Source organism: Henckelia pumila, chromosome 2 (genome assembly GCF_033568475.1).
Source record: "Henckelia pumila isolate YLH828 chromosome 2, ASM3356847v2, whole genome shotgun sequence".
NCBI lineage: Eukaryota > Viridiplantae > Streptophyta > Magnoliopsida > Lamiales > Gesneriaceae > Henckelia > Henckelia pumila.
The window spans coordinates 13,548,479-13,567,918 of NC_133121.1; the positions used below are offsets into that span (position 1 = coordinate 13,548,479).

The window sequence follows — 19,440 nt, forward strand, 5'->3', positions numbered from 1 at the left end:
AATTTTGAAACAAATGCATTCGATGATTTAACAAATTAAAAACAATTACCTTTAAGTATTTATATTTTTTAAATTTTTTTAGTATAATTATATCGAATATCGAATTACATCAAATCGTAACACTAAAGAATGAAACTAACTAAATCAACTTAAATAAATTAAAAAACTAACCCGCAGTCAGCTGGAATCGAACCTGAGGCCTCTTGGTCTCAGGGCTCAGTCTTGACCACTAGGCCAAGACCTCATTGGCTATATTTTTTAATTTGATTTGTACAATCATCAATTTTGGAATGTATCAAACTACTAAATTATAATCACTATTATAAAAAAACTAAAAAATAATATATATGTTAGTATGTCATAGATATATTAATTAGATTAATTTAACTATTTCAATTTCAATTTTAATAGAACGTGGAGTTTTAGGTGTTAAATTTGTATTAAACATGGAAAATTTATGTTTTACATTTATTCATTGATATTACACTTATGCATATTTTGTTCAAAATTTCATAATAAATTTAATCACTACTTAGTTTGAAATTGTATATAAAAAAAAATTCGAGTATAATAATTTATCTAAATATAATAGACATGTAAATAAAAAATTTACATATTATTTTAATTTTAAATCTATATATTAAATATTTTCGTTGCAATGATTAAAGTTTTAATTTTAATAGTTTAAATATTAAAAAACTTCAAAACAAATATTTTTAACTTTTACATAATTTAATATAAACCACATATTTAATTTTTATTTTAAATTACTTTATAAGAATTTCAGTTTTTTTTCAAAATTTTAATAAACTCTTCTCAATGATACAAGTCAAAAATTATTTTTTATATTATTTTATATATATATATATATTAAATTTTTCAATAATTAATAATTACATAATACTAAATTCGCCCCCCTCATTTAAAAATCCTAGTTCCGTCCCTGTTATTGATCAGTTATAAATCAAATTTTGTGATTTGTTTATGCATTGTAAAGACATTATAAATTCATTTTATGAATGACAATGCATTTTAGTTCTCATGATTCAATAAACTGGTATTTGAGTCTCTGAAAATCGAGGCTAGCTTATTTTTTCAATGTGAAAACGTTTATAACGCCGATGTCAACTAGACTCAATTTTTCAAAATGTGACAATGTGTGCATAAATATGTTGGAAATTTTGGCTGGGTCACTTCATTCAAGGTGAATGGTGTTAGATTATATTTTTATTATTATGATTTTCTATTTATTAGCTAATAAAGATATAAAATTAGTATTTTTTATTGTTTTAGGTATTTAACTTAACTATATAAACATATTGTTGTGTAATTTTTACATACACTTTTTATGATATAGAAAACCTAGTTGTTTGTCTCTCATTCACTTTATACATAGTATCAAAGCCTACGACTATGACTTTCGATCGTTTGATTGAAAAATTGTTAATCTCGTTCACAACTTTTGCGAAATTTTTTATCCCGATATTTTTTATATTGTATATCGAAAACTCATCCCTATTTTAAATTATCGATTTAATATTTTTCTCAAAAAATGGATAAAACATTGTTTATCTAATTATTTTATTAAATAAAACACCATTTAGTAACATAATACTCCCTCCATCTCATATATATTGTCATCTTTGGATTTTCACACAAATTAAGAAAAATGTATTGGGAAAACAAATTTCATATAAAATTGTATTACTATTTTATCCCTATTCAATGTATTAAAAAATGATTGCACAGTTTTCAAGGTGTAGTTAATAGGGGTATATTAGTAAAGAAGTGTAAAAAAATATTATTAAATATAATATATGACTATATATTTGGGACAAACAAAAAAGTAAATGTTGACAATATAATTAGGACGGAGGGAGTAATCAAACTAAAGTTAATTTGGAGAAATTTAAGACGATATATCTAAAATATTTTTTAGAAAGACAAACAAAACAAAACATTTTAATTGGATTCTATAAAACAAAAGTCTCACAAAACATTAGTTACTGTCATCAGAGCAGCAGCATTCAATTTACAGTACAGGTACCAACAATGGCGAGGAATCAGAAATCAATGCCCTCGTTTTTCAAGGTTTTGATCAACGAAGACTTCAATCGCCAACTCGTAAGTGTTTAGATCCGTCGATTGAGTAATTTTGCTTGTAATTTTACACGGATGGTTCGAATTTAACTTGAAATTTCTCGGATTTTACGCTGCAGCGGTTGCCGCCTGCTTTCACGAAAGAATGGGGAGAAATTTTGCCCAAATCCCTAGCCCAACTCAGGACTGGTTCCGGGACAATGTGGGATGTGAAACTGGAGAAACTGGAGGATCAAAATTATTACTTTTCCGGAGGCTGGTCCAAGTTTTGTGAAGATGCAGGGCTTGCGATTGGAGAATTTTTGGTGTTCTGGTATAGCGGAAGGGCCGTATTTGATGTTTCGGTATATGGAATCAATGCCTGTGTGAGGGGGGGAATTACGGCAATTAAGAATCCGGTCCAAGATTCCGATCCTCATGAAGGCGGTGAGTTCGGTTAAGTTTGCTCTTGCACGCATCGATATAATATGCATGTATGTAGCTTCCCTATTGTTTTCCTTAGGGCTCTTATCTGTTGATGTTTGTGTTTAACTCGATCCTCCCCAATTTTAAGAACGAAAAGAAATCATAAGATTTGGATGCCAAATTCATGTGGGTTTTGGTGTTGATTTGCGGTGAATCGTGCTCCAGTGGCAAAAGATTTGGATGCAAAGATAAAAAGCGAGGATGAAGATTGGAGTAATCCTGAAGATGAATTTGATGCTGCTGGCAAGATTGGACGTTATTCCAAGAAACTGGATCGGCGAGAGTCTTGCAGACTGGTGAATATTATATTCTGTGTCATGATATCCCTCCTCCAAGTTTCAATTTTCATATTTTTTTAATCGGTAATCATAACGTTAGTACTCTTTTTGCTGGTATTTACCACAACAGGACATCCCCAAAGCTTTTGTGCTGTCGACCGGAATTGCTCAAGACACAACGATACATTTGCAGGACTCAAAATCGAGGCTGTGGCCGGTTCAGATTGCAACTTTTCCCCGGCAGAATGGGGGATATAGATTTGCATTGACGGGCGGGTGGAAAGATTTCCTGGTAGGAAACAAGGCTGCCGTTGGAAGCACGGTTTTGCTCAAATGTGAAAAGTTTGGTGGCACCTTACTGAAAGCCAAGGTTTTGAATGACGCCCCAAATGGAGGAAAACTTTTCAAGTCCAACGGACAAAGGGGAATAAGACCTTCGAAACTTCCCATTTCCTACGACACGCCATGTAAGGAGGAATGCGTTTTCTTTTGATTTTCTAGCGGTTTCGAGTTTGGAAGAGATTTAAAGTTTTGAACTTTGATAAACTCTTTGGTGTTGCTATGATCTGTATTATAAGTCGAATAACGTATAACCATTGGTATCATCTAGGGGTGCAAACGAACCGAATCGAGCCGAATAATGGTAAAATTTTAAGTCTCGAATTCGACATGATAAGAGTATGTTCGAGCTCGATTCGAAGTTCGATAATTTCAAATATTTGGGCTCGAACTCGGCTCGAAATGAAGTTCGAGTTCTAAACATGCTTTAAAATATAAACTAGATTGACACGTTGTTCGACTTCTAAACCGAGTCTCATTTCTGATCCTTGATCTCAATGCTAACCAAGTATCCCCTGACTCGATCCTGCCCCACTTGTTGCCAAGTACATATACAAAACAAAGCAACAGCCGGATAACTCCGGTGATAATGATATTTCCAATAAAAGCAACATAACATGCAATAGCAAGTAATATATCAATAGCATGATATAAGGACAACATAATCAATATGAATACGAATGAAATGCATGTCTTTAAAACCGAGATATCAACTCTGCTATTCTTTTGAGATCCCGAGGATGAGATCACGTAAACAACTCACCTACTCTCCCGATCGAGTTGGTGTCACGTATCTCCATCCTCTAGACTTTGGTGCAACTATAAAGAGTATGCTGATACTAGGTGGACTTCTACAACCCAGGTCACTTGAATATAGCCCCCAAAACGTCTAAAATAAAAAGGTCGTTCTGCCCGCTGAAATAAAAGATTTAGGCTCAAGATAAATGCATAAAGAAAACACAAAGAATTAAAACATAAATCAAATAATAGCAAGAGCTGAATCAAAAAAATACATGTTTCCCACTCTAGAAAAACTATTGATGCAAGTATGTGATTTAGGAAAAACTCAAGAACCATCTATCTTGAGTGTTCTATCCCGCTTAACCGATGTCTGCTTATACCTTTTTCGATTTAACAGCTCCAACTCTGGATAAGCTATAATAAGATATTATATCAAAATCTATACAACCAAATAATTTAAACGATCAAGGTAAAACTCTTTACCGTTCTACGTCTAACTCTTCGACGATCGACTTCTGCTAACTCTGGGCTCAACAAACTTCAAACCAATCTGTACGGAGGCAAAATAAGATCAACAATGACAATCAAACCCAACTGCAAATGGTTCAACAATTCAAATGAATCAAAATCCCAAAACTCAAACCGGCGGCATAACGACTATATTCTGATCACCGGAAACACAGACAGTAGTATAACATCGCAATCAACTCAAACCAATACCAAAACAACAATATCGATTCAAAACCAACACATCACAAAATTCCCAATTTTGAAATATGCTACCAAAATCATAATAAAAGCGAACGACACTTTTTTTCCAATCCGACTTAGAATAAAAGATAAGAACTAGCTCAAGAACATCATATCCAAAACTCAATCGATTCTAACAACATCCAAAAATTGAAATATAACTGATCGAAGAAAAATTTACTATGGAATGAAGCTCTAGCTGCCAGGATCGCTATACTAACTTCGGATTTAAATTCTACTGGAAGGATCGACCGAAAACCGAAGAAGAAAAGGTTGAATATGGCGTTTGGAAGTCTTCAATGGAGGAGAGGCGTGTTGGAGGTGAAGGAGGAGTGAAAAAGACAAGTCAAAGGAGCTTAAATATCTAATAAAGTCCAAATTTGCATTTTATTCCCTGAAAATTCCAAAAATTACAAAATAGACCCTGATCAAATTCAAATTTTTGAATTCTATAATCTCCGATTAACTCAAATAAACTCAATTAAGATAAATTTGGGGTGTTACAATTCTCCCCTTCTTAGAAAAGATTTCGTCCTCAAAATCAATAAGAATTAATCACATAAGATAAAATTAAGAACTTAAGACAGAAAGAAGAACTCACGTCATCCGAATAACTTTGAAAATCGCTGTCTCATATCAAACTCTGTCTCTCAAGTTGCCTCTTCGACTCCGTGATGGCTCCACTGAACCTTCACCAAAGGAATCGACTTGGTTCTTAGTTGTTTCTCCTTTCGGTCAAGGATCTGAATCGGTCGCTCAAAGTAGCTCAGAGTCTCGTCAAGCGGAAGAATATGAGAAGGATCTGGATGATATTTCCGCAACATAGAGACGTGAAAAACGTCGTGAATACAAGATAAATATGGAGAAAGTGCAAGTTTGTAGGCAATATCGCCTAACTTCTCGAGAATCCTATACGGTCCGATGAATCTCGGAGATAACTTCTCTCTCTTTCTAAATCTAACAGTGCCTCTGAAAAGAGAATCTTCAAGAATACTCGGTCTCCCTGATCGAAACTCAGAGGTCTACGTCTGATATTCACATACTTCGCCTGTCTATCTTGAACTGACTTCATTCTCATCCAAATGATCTTTAGTTGCTCTGCCATATCTCGAAGCATATCCGGTCCCAAATCAGGTGACTCAGACACATCGTCCCAAAACAAAGGAGATCAGCATTTCTTACCGTACAAAGCCTCAAAAGGTGTCATACCGATACTCGCTTGATAACTGTTGTTGTAAAAAAATTCGACAAGAGACAAAGAATCCTGCCAACTAGTGCCAACTTCTAGCACTACTGCTCGAAGCATATCCTCTAAAGTCTGGATAGTCCGCTCTGACTGTCCGTCGGTTTGAGGATGATATGTTGTACTCAGATGCAATCGAGTACCAAGTGCCTCTTGAAGACTGTACCAAAAGTGAAAGTGAATCTAGGGTCTCGGTCTGAAACTATCTACTTCGGCACACCATGCAATCTCACAACGTTGCTAACATACAACTCGGTCATCAGATCGTGACGATACGTCATCCTGTACGGAATAAAGCAAGCAGACTTTATCAATCTGTCGATCACTACTCAAATAGCATTTCATCCTCGAACAGATCGCGGTAGCTTTGTGAAGAAATCCATCGAAATGTGATCCCACTTCCATTCAGTAACAGATAAAATGTGCAACAGACCACCCGGTCGCTTTTTTCTGCTTTCACCTATTGACAGTTCAAAATGTGCAACAGACCACCCGGTCGCTTCTTTTCTGCTTTCACCTATTGACAGTTCAAACAACGGGATACAAATCTCGCAACATTTCTCTTCATCTTCTTCCATCAGAACTGATTTTTCAAATCGTTGTACATCTTCTGGCCACCTGGATGAACATTGAACTGACTGCAATGTGCCTCTCGAAGAATACACTGTCTCAACTCAGAAACATCAAGCACAACAATACGATTATTCACAAACAAAGTATCATCTCTAACCTGGAATTCAGACTGATGTCCATCTCTGGTTTTCTCTATCAAAATCTGAATACTCGGATTGGATTTCTGTGCCTCTCTGATCTTCATAAACAATTCTGGCTCAGCTTGAATAGCACACTCTGATAGTCCTTCTATCAGTTTCAAACTCTAAACCAGAAGTGTAACAGTTGTCGATCAACTGAGAAATACCGATAGTAGAAAGAGATAAAGAACAAAATTTTTGGCTCAAGGCATCTGCAGCTGCATTCGAATTTCCCGGGTAGTATTTGATTTCACAGTCGAAATCTTTCAACAAATCTAACCATCTTCTCTGTCTCATATTCAGTTCTGACTGCGAAAACAAATACTTAAGGCTCTTATGATTAGAAAAGATCTCAAAAGACTCACCATAAAGATAGTGACGCCAGATCTTCAAAGCAAATATGATCGCGGCGATTTCAAGATCATGAACCAGATATCGAGCCTCGTGCGGCTTCAGCTGCCTCGATATATAAGCTATCACATGCCTCAAAGGAAATAATGGTTGCACATAAACAGTTTGAGGTGTTGTCACAAGGTGTTGACAACACCTACTATAACACCTTGAGTAATTTGCAGCGAAAAATAATTTTAAGCGTGTATAAAAAATAAGCAACCAAATAAATAGACTCAAATAAATTAAGTAAGAGTATAAAATACTCTTGCAGCGCCTCAGGGCAAAACTTCACTAGAAAATTTTTCAAAGAGTTTTACAACCCTAAAACTAGTGATTATTGTAAAAATTCAATTTCTCAAAATAATTGAGAAATAAAGAGTAAAAGTTCTCCTAAAAATTCTATGTGGAATAGAATAAAGAAAACGAAATAAGGAGAAGAAAATCTTTGTTGCCAAAACTCGTGTTCATCACACTTTTCGATTATTGATCTTCAAGTGTTCTTCAATGCTTCAAGGCAACACACGACCGATACAAGCTTTTCCAAAGATCTTCAGAATTCTCTCGTGTACTTCAAGTTCTTTTGGTAAATCTCACGGTCTCTCTCTGTGTATCTCTCTTTTCCTTGTGCACGCATATCTTCAATAAAAAGACCAATGATCCTTCTTTAGAATGTTTCCTTGTAGGCGTAGGACTCTAGATCTTGATCAAGATAAATCTACACAATAAGGAATTAAATCAATAGATATACGATAATACCATAATCTGATAAACTTAATCATATTTCAAATCAAGTTAATCAAAGAAATAAATAACTTCATGTCCAAGAAAGGCAAAAGATAATAAATAAAATCTTTTTCAAAATAGGATGATTTTAAGGAATAAAATATTCCTTTCAATCTCCCCCTTTTTGCCTTATTGGATAAAACACAACGAAACTCCCCCTTAATCAAAACTCCCCCTTAATAGATTCTTCCCCTAAGTATAAGCAAAGGTGTTGTCATAAGATGTTGGCAACATCTAGCTATGACACCTCAAATCAGAAAACATAAGTGCAAGGAGAAATAATCATACGAAACAACAGAGCAAACACCAAAACAGTTTTGATTAGGGTCAGAGCAAATCAGATCAAAATCAACAAAACTTTTAACCTAAAATAAAAACAAATAAACTAGTAAAACCAAAAACTACGATTAAAATTTATTGCTCTCTGAGTCAACTTCTTCACTTTCTTCTCCCCTTTTTTGTTCAAAAGGGCCATCTTCACTTAAAAGAGACTCATAGTGAGCCTTTAACCCTTCGTAGTAGGCAAGGTCAGCCTTTGCTTGTGCAATCTTCTGCTCAGCATGCACCAATTGAGCTTGAATGAACGTCGAATCAACAGCTTGAGCAGCAGAAGGGGGTACAAAAACAGCAGCAGCAGAGGAGGTGTTGGCAGCACCTGCCATGACACCTGCATAATCAGCAGTCTCAGACCAAGGAAGGTCTATCTTCCTATTTCCTTTGAGCAATGCCGGTGCAATCTTTAGCAACTCCCCAGGCTCAATAAGTACTTCATCATCATCCTTCTCAATCTCTTGAGACAGCAACATAGAGTAAATGAGTGAAGGATAAGGCAACTTCAAAGTAGGTTGAGCGCCGTCTCAAATTCCATGACTGTGTCAAACACGAGTCGGCCATAATTGAAAGCAATTCCAGTACCAATAGCATACAAGACAGGGGCTTGATGCTTGGTAACCACACTGGAATTTCCAGATGGAGTCCAGGTCTTCACGGCAGTTTTATGAAGAACAGAGTAAAAGGACGTAAGCTTAGCTGCTGACAATTTCTTAGGATGTGCTGGGTACGCAGTGGCATGCCCCCCCAGTGATGACATATATCATCTCATCCATGGTTGGTAGAGCAGCATCATTAGAGGCAGGAGTCTGAAGGAATCCATTTATAATGGCAGGGCTGAAAGAGAAGATCTGCCCTCGCACATAAACTTTCTCATACTTCATGTATCTTGGATCCCTCACAGCTTCAGTGAGATTGCAGTAAAACTCACGCACAATATCTCTGCAATACGAACCAGCAGTAGTAACAGTAGACAGAAGGTTCCTTACCTCAAAAAATTTCACCATATTTTGAGCTACATAGCTCTCCATATCAATGTTATGCTCTTCCAGAAACTCTCTATCAGCATAATTTTCCCAGCGATCAGCAATTTTCTTGGAATAAAAAGCAGATGAATAGGACGAATTTACCCGATACTCTTCTCCTAAGGTGTTGTCCAGGGTGTCGGCAACACCTTCCTCAGCATCTTCCTCTTCTTCTTCAGAGTCATCAGAATCTGACTCTTCTTCCAACTCATTCTCAGCATCTGAATCTTCACTCGAATCAGAGCTGGAACTATCAGAAGGTTGAGGGCGATTGTCAGCATATTCCTGAAGCATCTCTTCATCAGGTTCATCCTCGAATTCTGGAACAGGAGCAGTAGCAGTGGATATAGGCTTCTTGCCTTTTGACTTCTTCATTTTAGCCATAAACTGGGCTATAGACATTTCTTCATCATCGGACGGAGCAGGATGAGCAGTAGATGTCTTCTCAAAATTAGCAGCAAATGCGGATGCATCTTTTTCATCAGCAGCAACAGGGGATTCTGACTCTGAAGAGTCACTATCAGATGATGAACTCCCCTTTGACTTTTCTTCAGATTCAAATGGAACGGGAATGGTTGGAACAGAAGGTTCCATTGCACTTGCTTTTCCCCTCTTTCGATGTACCAACTTAAAATCTTCATCGGAGCTCGCATCACCAGATGAAAATTCGGTGTCAACCAAAGAAGGTCTTGATGGTTGACCCTTCCCACGAAAACGCTTCGATGCCGTGTAATCAGGATTGTAGCCTGCTTGTCTCTTTGATCTACGGGTTAAGGGTTTCGTAGGAAACACCTTATTTAGCACAGACATATCAGGCAAATTTTCTACATCGATTTCATTGTCTGGCTCTCCTGGAGCGATGGAGTCCAAAGGCACTGGTTCTTCGGCAACAGGGACAATTGCTTGTTCAACCACGGGGTGTGGTGATGTAGGTGTTGTGACACCTTCTGCAGCATCTTCAGTGTAGCCCATCTCAGAACGGATATCGTGTGAATCAAAACGTTTTCCTGCCATTTGAATACGTGAGAACGAAAGGAAAATAATGGCAACTAGGGCACAAGAATCAGAGAGTAAGAATATTGAGGTGCAAGACGAAACAAGGAGATAACTTATTTCCAAAAACAGATAAGAACATAAATATAAAAGGCACCAAATCTTTCCTATTCTTACTCGGAATCTGAGTAGGCCCCAACGGTAACAAAGTTCCTAACGGTAACAAAAAAGGAACGGTAACAAATCCGATTTAATTAGGAAATAAATCCCTTTGGTTTCCTCCGATAATTTTGGCCCAAATATTTCACCAAATATTTCCAAATTTAACTCTTCATCAGAATTTAACACCACTGAAACAAAATCCAATCACATTCAAATTCAAAAATTCAGAGGATAGGGCAAAAACCACAAATTTTGTTCGATCGGAATTCATAACCTTTTGGCCAAAGATATTCACAAATCAAAATATGCATGTCCTAATTATGTCTAAAACAGAATGCGACATAAACTTAAAATGCAATTATGTGCACAAATAATATGTTGACAAGCGAGGTGTTATCCACGATGTTGGCAACATCTTCCAGCAACACTTCAGGATTCAAAAAGCTTAACTTCCTCTTTCATTATTTTACAGAAGTGGTAGCCTGCACACTAAAGGAACGATCTTCAAATGGACCCCTCTAGGTAGCTTTTTCCATTTGCTTCTGATTATCAACCAAATTTGATGATTGATTTAATTCAAGCTTAATCATTTCGTTCTTTTGTTATTCTGATATGCAAAGTCACTTTTCATTTGGGACATGATCATGGAATACACGAACGTCCCTCCACTACTACGTGACTTATTCAGAACTTTTCTTCAATTAATCCATATTAAGCTGTAAAATATTTTGCACAGAATCCTGAGTGAAAACCAGTCAATGGTTACAAAGTATCCAACACATCACTAAACAGAATGAATGCATGTATGCAAAAATGCCTAAGATCCTAAGAGTGCTCATGCATGAAAAGGTGTTGTCACAGGGTATTGGCAGCACTCCTGACAATATCTAAGTTCTGTCTATAATGCACACATACTGAGAGACTTTCTTAGACTGGAAAATCTCTCGAAATCCAAAGCTTTTGTGAATATATCAGCTAATTGGTTATTAGTTCCAACAAACTCAATTAAGATTATGCTTTTCTCGACCAAATCTCGAATGAAGTGATGTCTAATGTCAATGTGTTTGGTTCGAGAGTGTTGTACTAGATTTTTTGGATATATCAATGGCACTAGAATTATCACAGTACACAATAGGAGTATCACTCTTAATTCCATAATCATTCAACATTTGATTCATCCATAGAAGTTGAGAGCAACAACTACCAACAGCAACATACTCAGACTCGGCAGTAGAAAGTGAAACACAGTTTTGTTTTTTATTGTACCATGACACTAAGTTATTCCCCAAATAGAAACATCCTCCCGAAGTACTCTTCCTCTCATCTAAATCCCCAGCCCAATCAGCATCACTAAACCCTACCAAATTCGAATTGGTTTCTTTAGTGTACCACAAACCCGAATTCAAAGTTCCAGCCACATACTTCAGTATACGTTTTACGGCCTTTAGGTGAGTGATTTTTGGGTTAGACTGATATCTAGCACACAAACAAACACTATACATGATATCTGGTCTAGTAGCACTCAAATACAAAAGACTACCAATCATGCTTCTATAGAGGGTGTTGTCAACACCTTCGGCAACATCCTCCCTAGACAGCTTTTCATTAGACCCCATAGGTGTGCGCATGTGCTTAGTGTTATCATTCAGAAACTTTTTCACGAGATTTTTAGCATACTTGCTTTGACACAGAAATATATCATCATGCATTTGTTTTACTTGCAAGCCCAAGAAGTAAGTTAACTCTCCAACCATGCTCATCTCAAATGTAGAAGACATGCACTTCACAAAATCATCAACTAGTTTATCATTTGAAGCACAAAATATTATATCATCCACATAAATTTGGCAAATTAAGATATTACCTTGAGACTTTTGCACAAACAAGGTCTTATCAACTTCACCTCTTTTGAAACCAATATTGAGCAAGTACTCAGTAAGTCTCCCATACCATGCACGTGGTGCTTGCTTCAATCAATGCAATGCCTTTTTCAACTTATATACATAGTCAAGATGATTTGGATCCTCAAAACCCTTAGGTTGTTTCACATAAACTTCTTCATTTAGGATTCCATTTAAAAAGACATTTTTTACATCCATTTGAAAGAGTTTCATTCCCATGTAACATGAAACAGCAAGCAAAAGTCGGACAGACTCAATGCGGGATCAAAATCCACCCCTTCAACCTGTGTATACCATTGAGCTACCAACCTAGCTTTATTTCTAATGATGTTTCCCGACTCATCAGTTTTATTTTTAAAAATCCATTTAGTTCCTATGACATTTTCATGAGCAGGACACGGTACCAGGTACCAAACATCATTCCTCACAAATTTTTCTAACTCTTCGTGCATAACATTGACCCAAAATTTATCTTTTAATGCTTCTTCAACCTTTTTGGGTTCAATGTTTGACACGAAACAGGAAAAACGTACCTGAGAATACGTAGAACTCATGCATAACAAACCTGCCATCTTTCGATAATCCACTTTCTCTTTCCTTCGAGTTTGCAAGTCTCCATGCACATCTCCAATAACCTATGAGGTTGGGTGATTCTTCTGAATTCTGCTTGGAACATTCTTTTTAGTTTTATTTACCTCACTGTTTTCATCAATATTCTCATCAGTAGTCTTTTCAACTATTGATTCTGGATTTTCTATAGGAGGTGTTGGCAACACTCCTTTGACAACATCTATATTTTCAGAATTATCCAGCAGATCATCAACATCATCCTCAGTTGTTTTCTTCTTTAGATCTGCAGAATCATCAAAAACAACATTAATTGACTCAAAAATAGTCCTTGTTCTCAAGTTATACATCCTATAAGCTCGGCTATTTGATGAATATCCTAAGAACATGCACTTATCACTCTTTGCATCAAATTTAGCAAGATGATCTCTATCATTCAAAACGTGACATACACATCCAAAAACATGAAAATATTTAAAGTTTGGCCTCTTTTCCATGAGAATTTCATAGGAGGTCATAGTAGTACCATTTCTCAAATAGACTCTATTTGAAATATGACATACAGTATTCAAGGCTTCAGCCCAAAAACGTTTTGAAATATTTTTAGAACTTAGCATCACTCTTGACATTTCTTGCAAAGTCCTATTTTTTCTTTCGGCAATCCCATTTTGTTGTGGAGTTTTAAGGGCAGAAAATTCATGAGAAATACCTTTCTTATCACACAAGCTAGCAAAAAAAGAGTTTTCGAACTTCTTACCATAATCAGTACGAATTCTGATTACCTTCAGATTGTATAGGTTCGAAATCTTAGTGAGCAGCTTCTTGAATGCATCATATGTGTCCGATTTTTCTCTCAGAAAGTTTACCCAAGTATATCGTGAAAAATCATCCACACAAACAAAAGAGTATTTCTTACCACCGAAACTTTCAACATCCATTGGACCCATCAAGTCCATATGTAAAAGTTCAAGGCAGCGTGTTGTCACAGATGTTGGCAACACCTCGTATGACACCCTAGTCTGCTTCCCTTTCTGACATGCTTCACACACAAATGGAATACCAGATTTTAAGTTAGGCATACCTCTCACAGCATCTAACTTACTCAAGTTCTTTAATGTCTTGAAATTTGCATGACCCAATTTTTGATGCCATAAATCAAACTCATTAACTTTGGTGTGACTACAAGCCATCTCTTCTCTGAGTTGATAGCAGTTGTCGGATGACCTAGTACCTGTCATGACACAGAGATTTGATTCATCAAAAACTTTGCATAATTTCTTATCAAATTGCACATGCAAATTATCATCACAAAGTTGGCTTATGCTTATTAGATTCGCGGTTAATCCTTCAACATGAAGCACATTGCGAAGCTTGGGTAGACCAGCAACATTCAGAGTCCCTTTTCCGAAAATGTTTCCCTTTGAACCTCCTCCATAGGTTACTTTTCCACTTTTCTGTTCAACATAATCAGAGAGAAACTTCTTGGAACCTGTCATGTGACGAGAGCTACCGCTATCAAAGTACCATGCACCTGAAACATTAGTTCTCAAAGCAGTATAAATCATATGACATTGAATATCAGCTTTTGGTACCCAAATCTTTCTTACATAAGATCTGTTTTTAGGGATGTTGTGGGGAGGTGTTGGCAACACCTTAGATGCAGATCTATACCTGTAGTCTTCCTGCAGCTTAAAACAGTATGGTTTAATGTGACCAGGTCTATGACAGTAGTGACAAATGTACTTACGTTTCCTTCTAGACTTTGAAGGGGCAGTAGGTTGTGGCTTTGATTTTGGAGGATCAACTGGTAAGGCCTTTTTGCTTGAGCTTTCTGTACTGCTACTTTTCTTGACAAACACAGGCCCTTTCGAACTTTTTCCAATCTCAAATATGCTGTTTTCAAAACCTAAACCAGCCGTACCATCTCTTCCCATCATGAGTAGAGAATCAAGCTTGGAGGTGCTTGAGTTGAACTTAGCCAATGTAGCTTTTCCTTTCCGAGTTCTTCCTTTATTTGGCTTAACTCGATGTCTTTCTTACTCAGCATGACTTCCAGCCTTGACACATCAGCCTTTAAATCAGAATTTTCCTTTGAAAGGATAGTATTCACTTTATTCCTTTCGATCCAATCAGTATGTAATTCTTCAAACATCATCCGAGCTTCTTCTATGGACATTGTCTCTTCACCTGTATCATTATCACACATATTATCAGTAATTGAGGAATTCAAACAAACTGACCTTTGGAAGATGTTGCGGCCAGGTGTGGAAACACCTGCGACAACACCTAAAGGATTTACTTGAAATTTCTTCTTGCTATCCAATAAGACAGATAAGGCAGTGTGACTCTCTTCATATTCATGTTCTTCTTCTTCTGACTCCTCATCACTTAAAGACGTGTTCATCCCTTTCCTAAGCGTGTTGGCACACTCGTTTGCATAGTGTCCAAATCCTTGACATGCATGACATTGAAAAGTGTCCAACTTCTTTGGAACAACCTTCTTTTTCCCTTCCGACGTAATTCGAGGCTTAGGAGTATCAGTAGGCTTCCTTGGTGACTGTTCTGGTCCAGTAATCATTAGGGGCTTGTTGGAGAACATTGGAGCCTTGAGTTTTTGATCCGTCTTTCTTGACTCTTTCATCCTCTTCAAATAATCATTGAATTTCCTAGTCATGAGAGAGATCGAATCATCTTCTAAATCAGATTGATGAACTTCTTGATGGAATTGAATATATTCCTCATATGAAGGCTTTGAAGCTTGAAGAGCTATTGACTTTCCTTTATCCTTCTCTTGCTCTTTATTGTTCATCTCAAAAACTTGAAGAATGCTTATCAGTTCAGTCATCTTCATCTTTGAAGTGTCTTTTACTTCTTCAAGCGCCCAAATCTTCCCATTGAATCTTTTAGGCAAGGAACGAAGAACCTTGTTCACCATGGCTTCACTAGCAATAGGTCCTCCAAGAGCATGCGCCTCTGTAGCTATCTCCCTAAGTTTTTTTTATCATAATCAGCAATAGTCTCATTCTCATCCATCCTGATATTTTCAAATCTTGTGTTTAACAGTCTCAATCTTGTTCTTCTCACTCTATCAGTGCCTTCACAGTGTTCTTGAAGAGCATCCCATGCATCCTTAGCAATAGTGCAGTCAGATATGATCCCATACATCCTCATATCTACAGTTGCAAAAATTGCATTGAGTGATTTAGCATTGTAGCTTGAACTTTGTGTTTCCTCGGTAGTCCAAGTTTCTTCTTTCTTGATGATATAGTCTCCATCTTCATCTTGCGTCGTTGGAGGAGTCCAACCAGTCAGAATACTTTGCCAAGCACGAACATCCATAGCCTTAATAGTATATCGCATCCTATTCTTCCATAGTGCATAATTCGTGCCATCAAGAACTGGAGGTTTCAAGAACGAGTTCGCAACAGACGATGGGTCCATCTTTTCCTTTTAATAAAATAAGCAAACCAAGATCAGTTCTTAGTGTATCAAGAAGATGGCTCTGATGCCACTTGAAAGGAAATAATGGTTGCACATAAACAGTTTGAGGTGTTGTCACAAGGTGTTGACAACACCTACTATAACACCTTGAGTAATTTGCAGCGGAAAATAATTTTAAGCGTGTATAAAAAATAAGCAACCAAATAAATAGGCTCAAATAAATTAAGCAAGAGTATAAAATACTCTTGCAGCGCCTCAAGGCAAAACTTTACTAGAAAATTTTTCAAAGAGTTTTACAACCATGAAACTAGTGATTATTGTAAAAATTCAATTTCTTAAAACAATTGAAAAATAATGTAACACCCGGAAATTTTAATACGTAAATTCGCATGCATAATTAGGGAAATTAATTATTTAAAAATTTATATTTGGGTTAAATGACATTTATGTGTTATTATGTGAATTATATGCATTATTTAAATTTATTTTATCATTTAACCCGCAGTTATGGTATTTTTGGATTTTTGAGAATATTTATTATTTTGATCGCTTAACGGGACCGTGGACGGACGAGATACCAAAATTCTTAGCCAAAAATATTTTATGAGTTTATGAGCCTTAAAATCTTATTTTAAGGTATTTTGTCAAGAAAATTTTAGTATTTAATTACATACTTATTTAAGAGTTGATTTTTAGCCAAAATAAGTCATTTTAATGAATTTTATTAATTTTTAAAAATACTATAAATTAGTATTTCGGGATTTTTGATTAGTTATCAGATTAGTAGGTATTTTTAAGAGTTTAAAATCTTATATTTATGTTATATTATCTACCTAATTATTTTATATTAGTTATTATCCCAAATTATTCCTAGTTACAAAAATTTAAAACAAAAACCTACCCTACCCTAACCCCACTCAGCCGACAACTTCCATCTCCTCCCACCCCCATTCTCACGTTCAGCAGAAAGCAATCTCCATAGCCGATCCTTCATAGATTCTTAGAGTCTTTGGTTCGTTCGTCGTCTCGGAGCGCCGTACACGCGATTATTGTCTCGTTTCTCAATCTATCTTCGTTTAAGGCATGTTTATTCTTTCGTTTGAACACCATATAAGCTATTAACCATTCATGTTGGGTTTTATTCAGATTTTTATCAGATATTTTCGAATTATGCAATTTCATGGATGTTTGATGCATGTTTGAGTGTCTACTTGGCATGGCTCACGTTTTTCTTCAGCATGGTATGGTCCAGGGCTGAGGGCTCGAGTCAGAGGGGTCCCAGGGTGCCTTAGGGTCGAGTTTGTTCAGAGTTTTAGGGTGTCATAGGCTGGAAATGAAGCTATTCAATTCTGATGCACACAGACGCGTAGGTTAGGGCTTTGGGAAGAGAGGGGTCGTTCTCCTTACTCAGGCCATGGATTTGTGCGTGGTTTGTTGGGTTTAAAATATTTAGATGTTGGCTAAAATAGAGAAGTGGTTTCACGGTCTTCGGTTGTCGGAGGAAGCCGCACGAACGAAAGTTTGGCGACTGCTCAGTCTGCGTGCGAGGAGGAGGAAGGCGTCTGGTGCAGAGCTTCGTTCTCACTCCTCGGGCCATGTTTTGGTCTGATTCTTGTTGTGTTAGAACCCCCTGGATGTGGGTTATCCATGGGAGGTGGTGCTCCGGCCAGGGGCGGCCGGATCAGGGCGGCAGCAGCCATGGAATGGCTGCTGCTCGCCCAGCCGAGAAGAGAAGGAGAGGGGTGATCGGGTTTGGGGTTTGGGGGGGGTTGCTGGGTCGGGTTATGGGTCAGGGTTGAGTGCTGGGTCGGGTCAGGTAGTCATGGGTCGGGTTAAGTTGGTCCGGGTCCGAGTTAGGTGGGCCGGGCTTGAGTATTTTAAATTTTTAAATGTTTAATGTTTTAATTGGTTTTTGGGCAAATTAATTAGAAATAAAATTATTTGGACCTCCAAATAATTTTATTTGGGCCTTAAATAATTTATTTAAGTTAGCACAATGATTTTTATGGGTTTGGGAGTCCATGAGAATTTTTGGGCCAGTCAGTGGATTTTGGGCCAGTCTAGAGTTTTATTGGGCTTAAGTTAAGTAATTGGGCTTAAATATTTTATTTAGGTCAAGTTAAGTTTAATTAAGTTATTTGGGCTAAAATATGATTATTGGATTTTATTTAAGTTTAATGGGCTTAGAGTGAGTGATCAGCAGTCTGGACCAACCCATGAAAATAAACTAAGTTCGGAATATATATTTAATTATTTTTATGCATGAAGTCTATTTTAAGTAAAATTATATTTATTATTAAAATTAATTAAATATATATTACGGACATATTTTAAGTGCATGCATACATGAAATATTTTATGATGTGTTTATGATTAAGAATTGAGCATGAAAAATATTTTTATGGAAATTGAAGTGATGTGACAGTATAGAAGTGGTTTTACCACTGACACAGAGGTAGTTCTACTACCGGCATAGAAGTGGTTTTACCACTGGCACAGAGGTAGTTTACTACCAGCATAGAGGTGGATTTATCCACCGCCACGTACGATGGTTCTTTAGACTGATCAGTCGACATAGTTATTAGTCACATTCATGGATATGACCATACTCAGTTTTTATGTTTATGACATGCTCAATTATGTTATGTATGATGAATAAAGTTATGTTATGTTTATGATTTATGATTCAGCATTTATGTTATGAAAAATGTTTCCATGCATGCTCATGTACATGTATATGTATTAGTATCTACGTGATGCATTATTTTTAACCTTGTTATAAAGGATTAGACATGTTGAGCCCGTAGGCTCACTACGCTTATATGGTGCAGGTGAGCATGATGACATTTATGTAGCTCCTACCGGTGGTGAGGACGTATGAGCTCACGGAGCAGTGGACCCCGTGACCGTCGCAGTTATTTAGTCTATTATGATGGAATTTTGAAACATGTTTTATTTTATTATTTTTCCGCATTTTATTAGTAGTAGGCGTTTCAAATAAAGAGTAAAAGTTCTCCTAAAAATTTTATGTGTAATAGAATAAAGAAAACGAAATAAGGAGAAGAAAATCTTTATTGCCAAAACTCGTGTTCATCACACTTTTCGATTATTGATCTTCAAGTGTTCTTCAATGCTTCAAGGCAACACACGACCGATACAAGCTTTTCCAAAGATCTT

At 36.6% G+C, this 19,440-nt stretch overlaps 1 protein-coding gene across 2 annotated transcripts; it reads left to right on the forward strand.

Annotated features, from left to right (window-relative positions):
• The first annotated feature begins 1,999 nt into the window (after positions 1-1,999).
• LOC140884819 (B3 domain-containing protein Os03g0212300-like) lies at positions 2,000-19,232 on the forward strand. Of its 2 annotated transcripts, XM_073291685.1 has the most exons (5): positions 2,000-2,124; positions 2,220-2,526; positions 2,731-2,861; positions 2,974-3,310; positions 19,095-19,232. In XM_073291685.1, exons 1-5 carry the CDS (start codon positions 2,053-2,055, stop codon positions 19,142-19,144), a joined length of 897 nt encoding a protein of 298 aa, XP_073147786.1. In that variant the 5' UTR covers positions 2,000-2,052; the 3' UTR covers positions 19,145-19,232. The 2 variants fall into 2 exon arrangements, with proteins under 2 accessions (XP_073147786.1, XP_073147787.1); XM_073291686.1 differs by lacking the exon at positions 19,095-19,232 and having other exon boundaries at positions 2,220-2,525; positions 2,715-2,861; positions 2,974-3,559.
• The last annotated feature ends 208 nt before the right edge of the window (positions 19,233-19,440 follow it).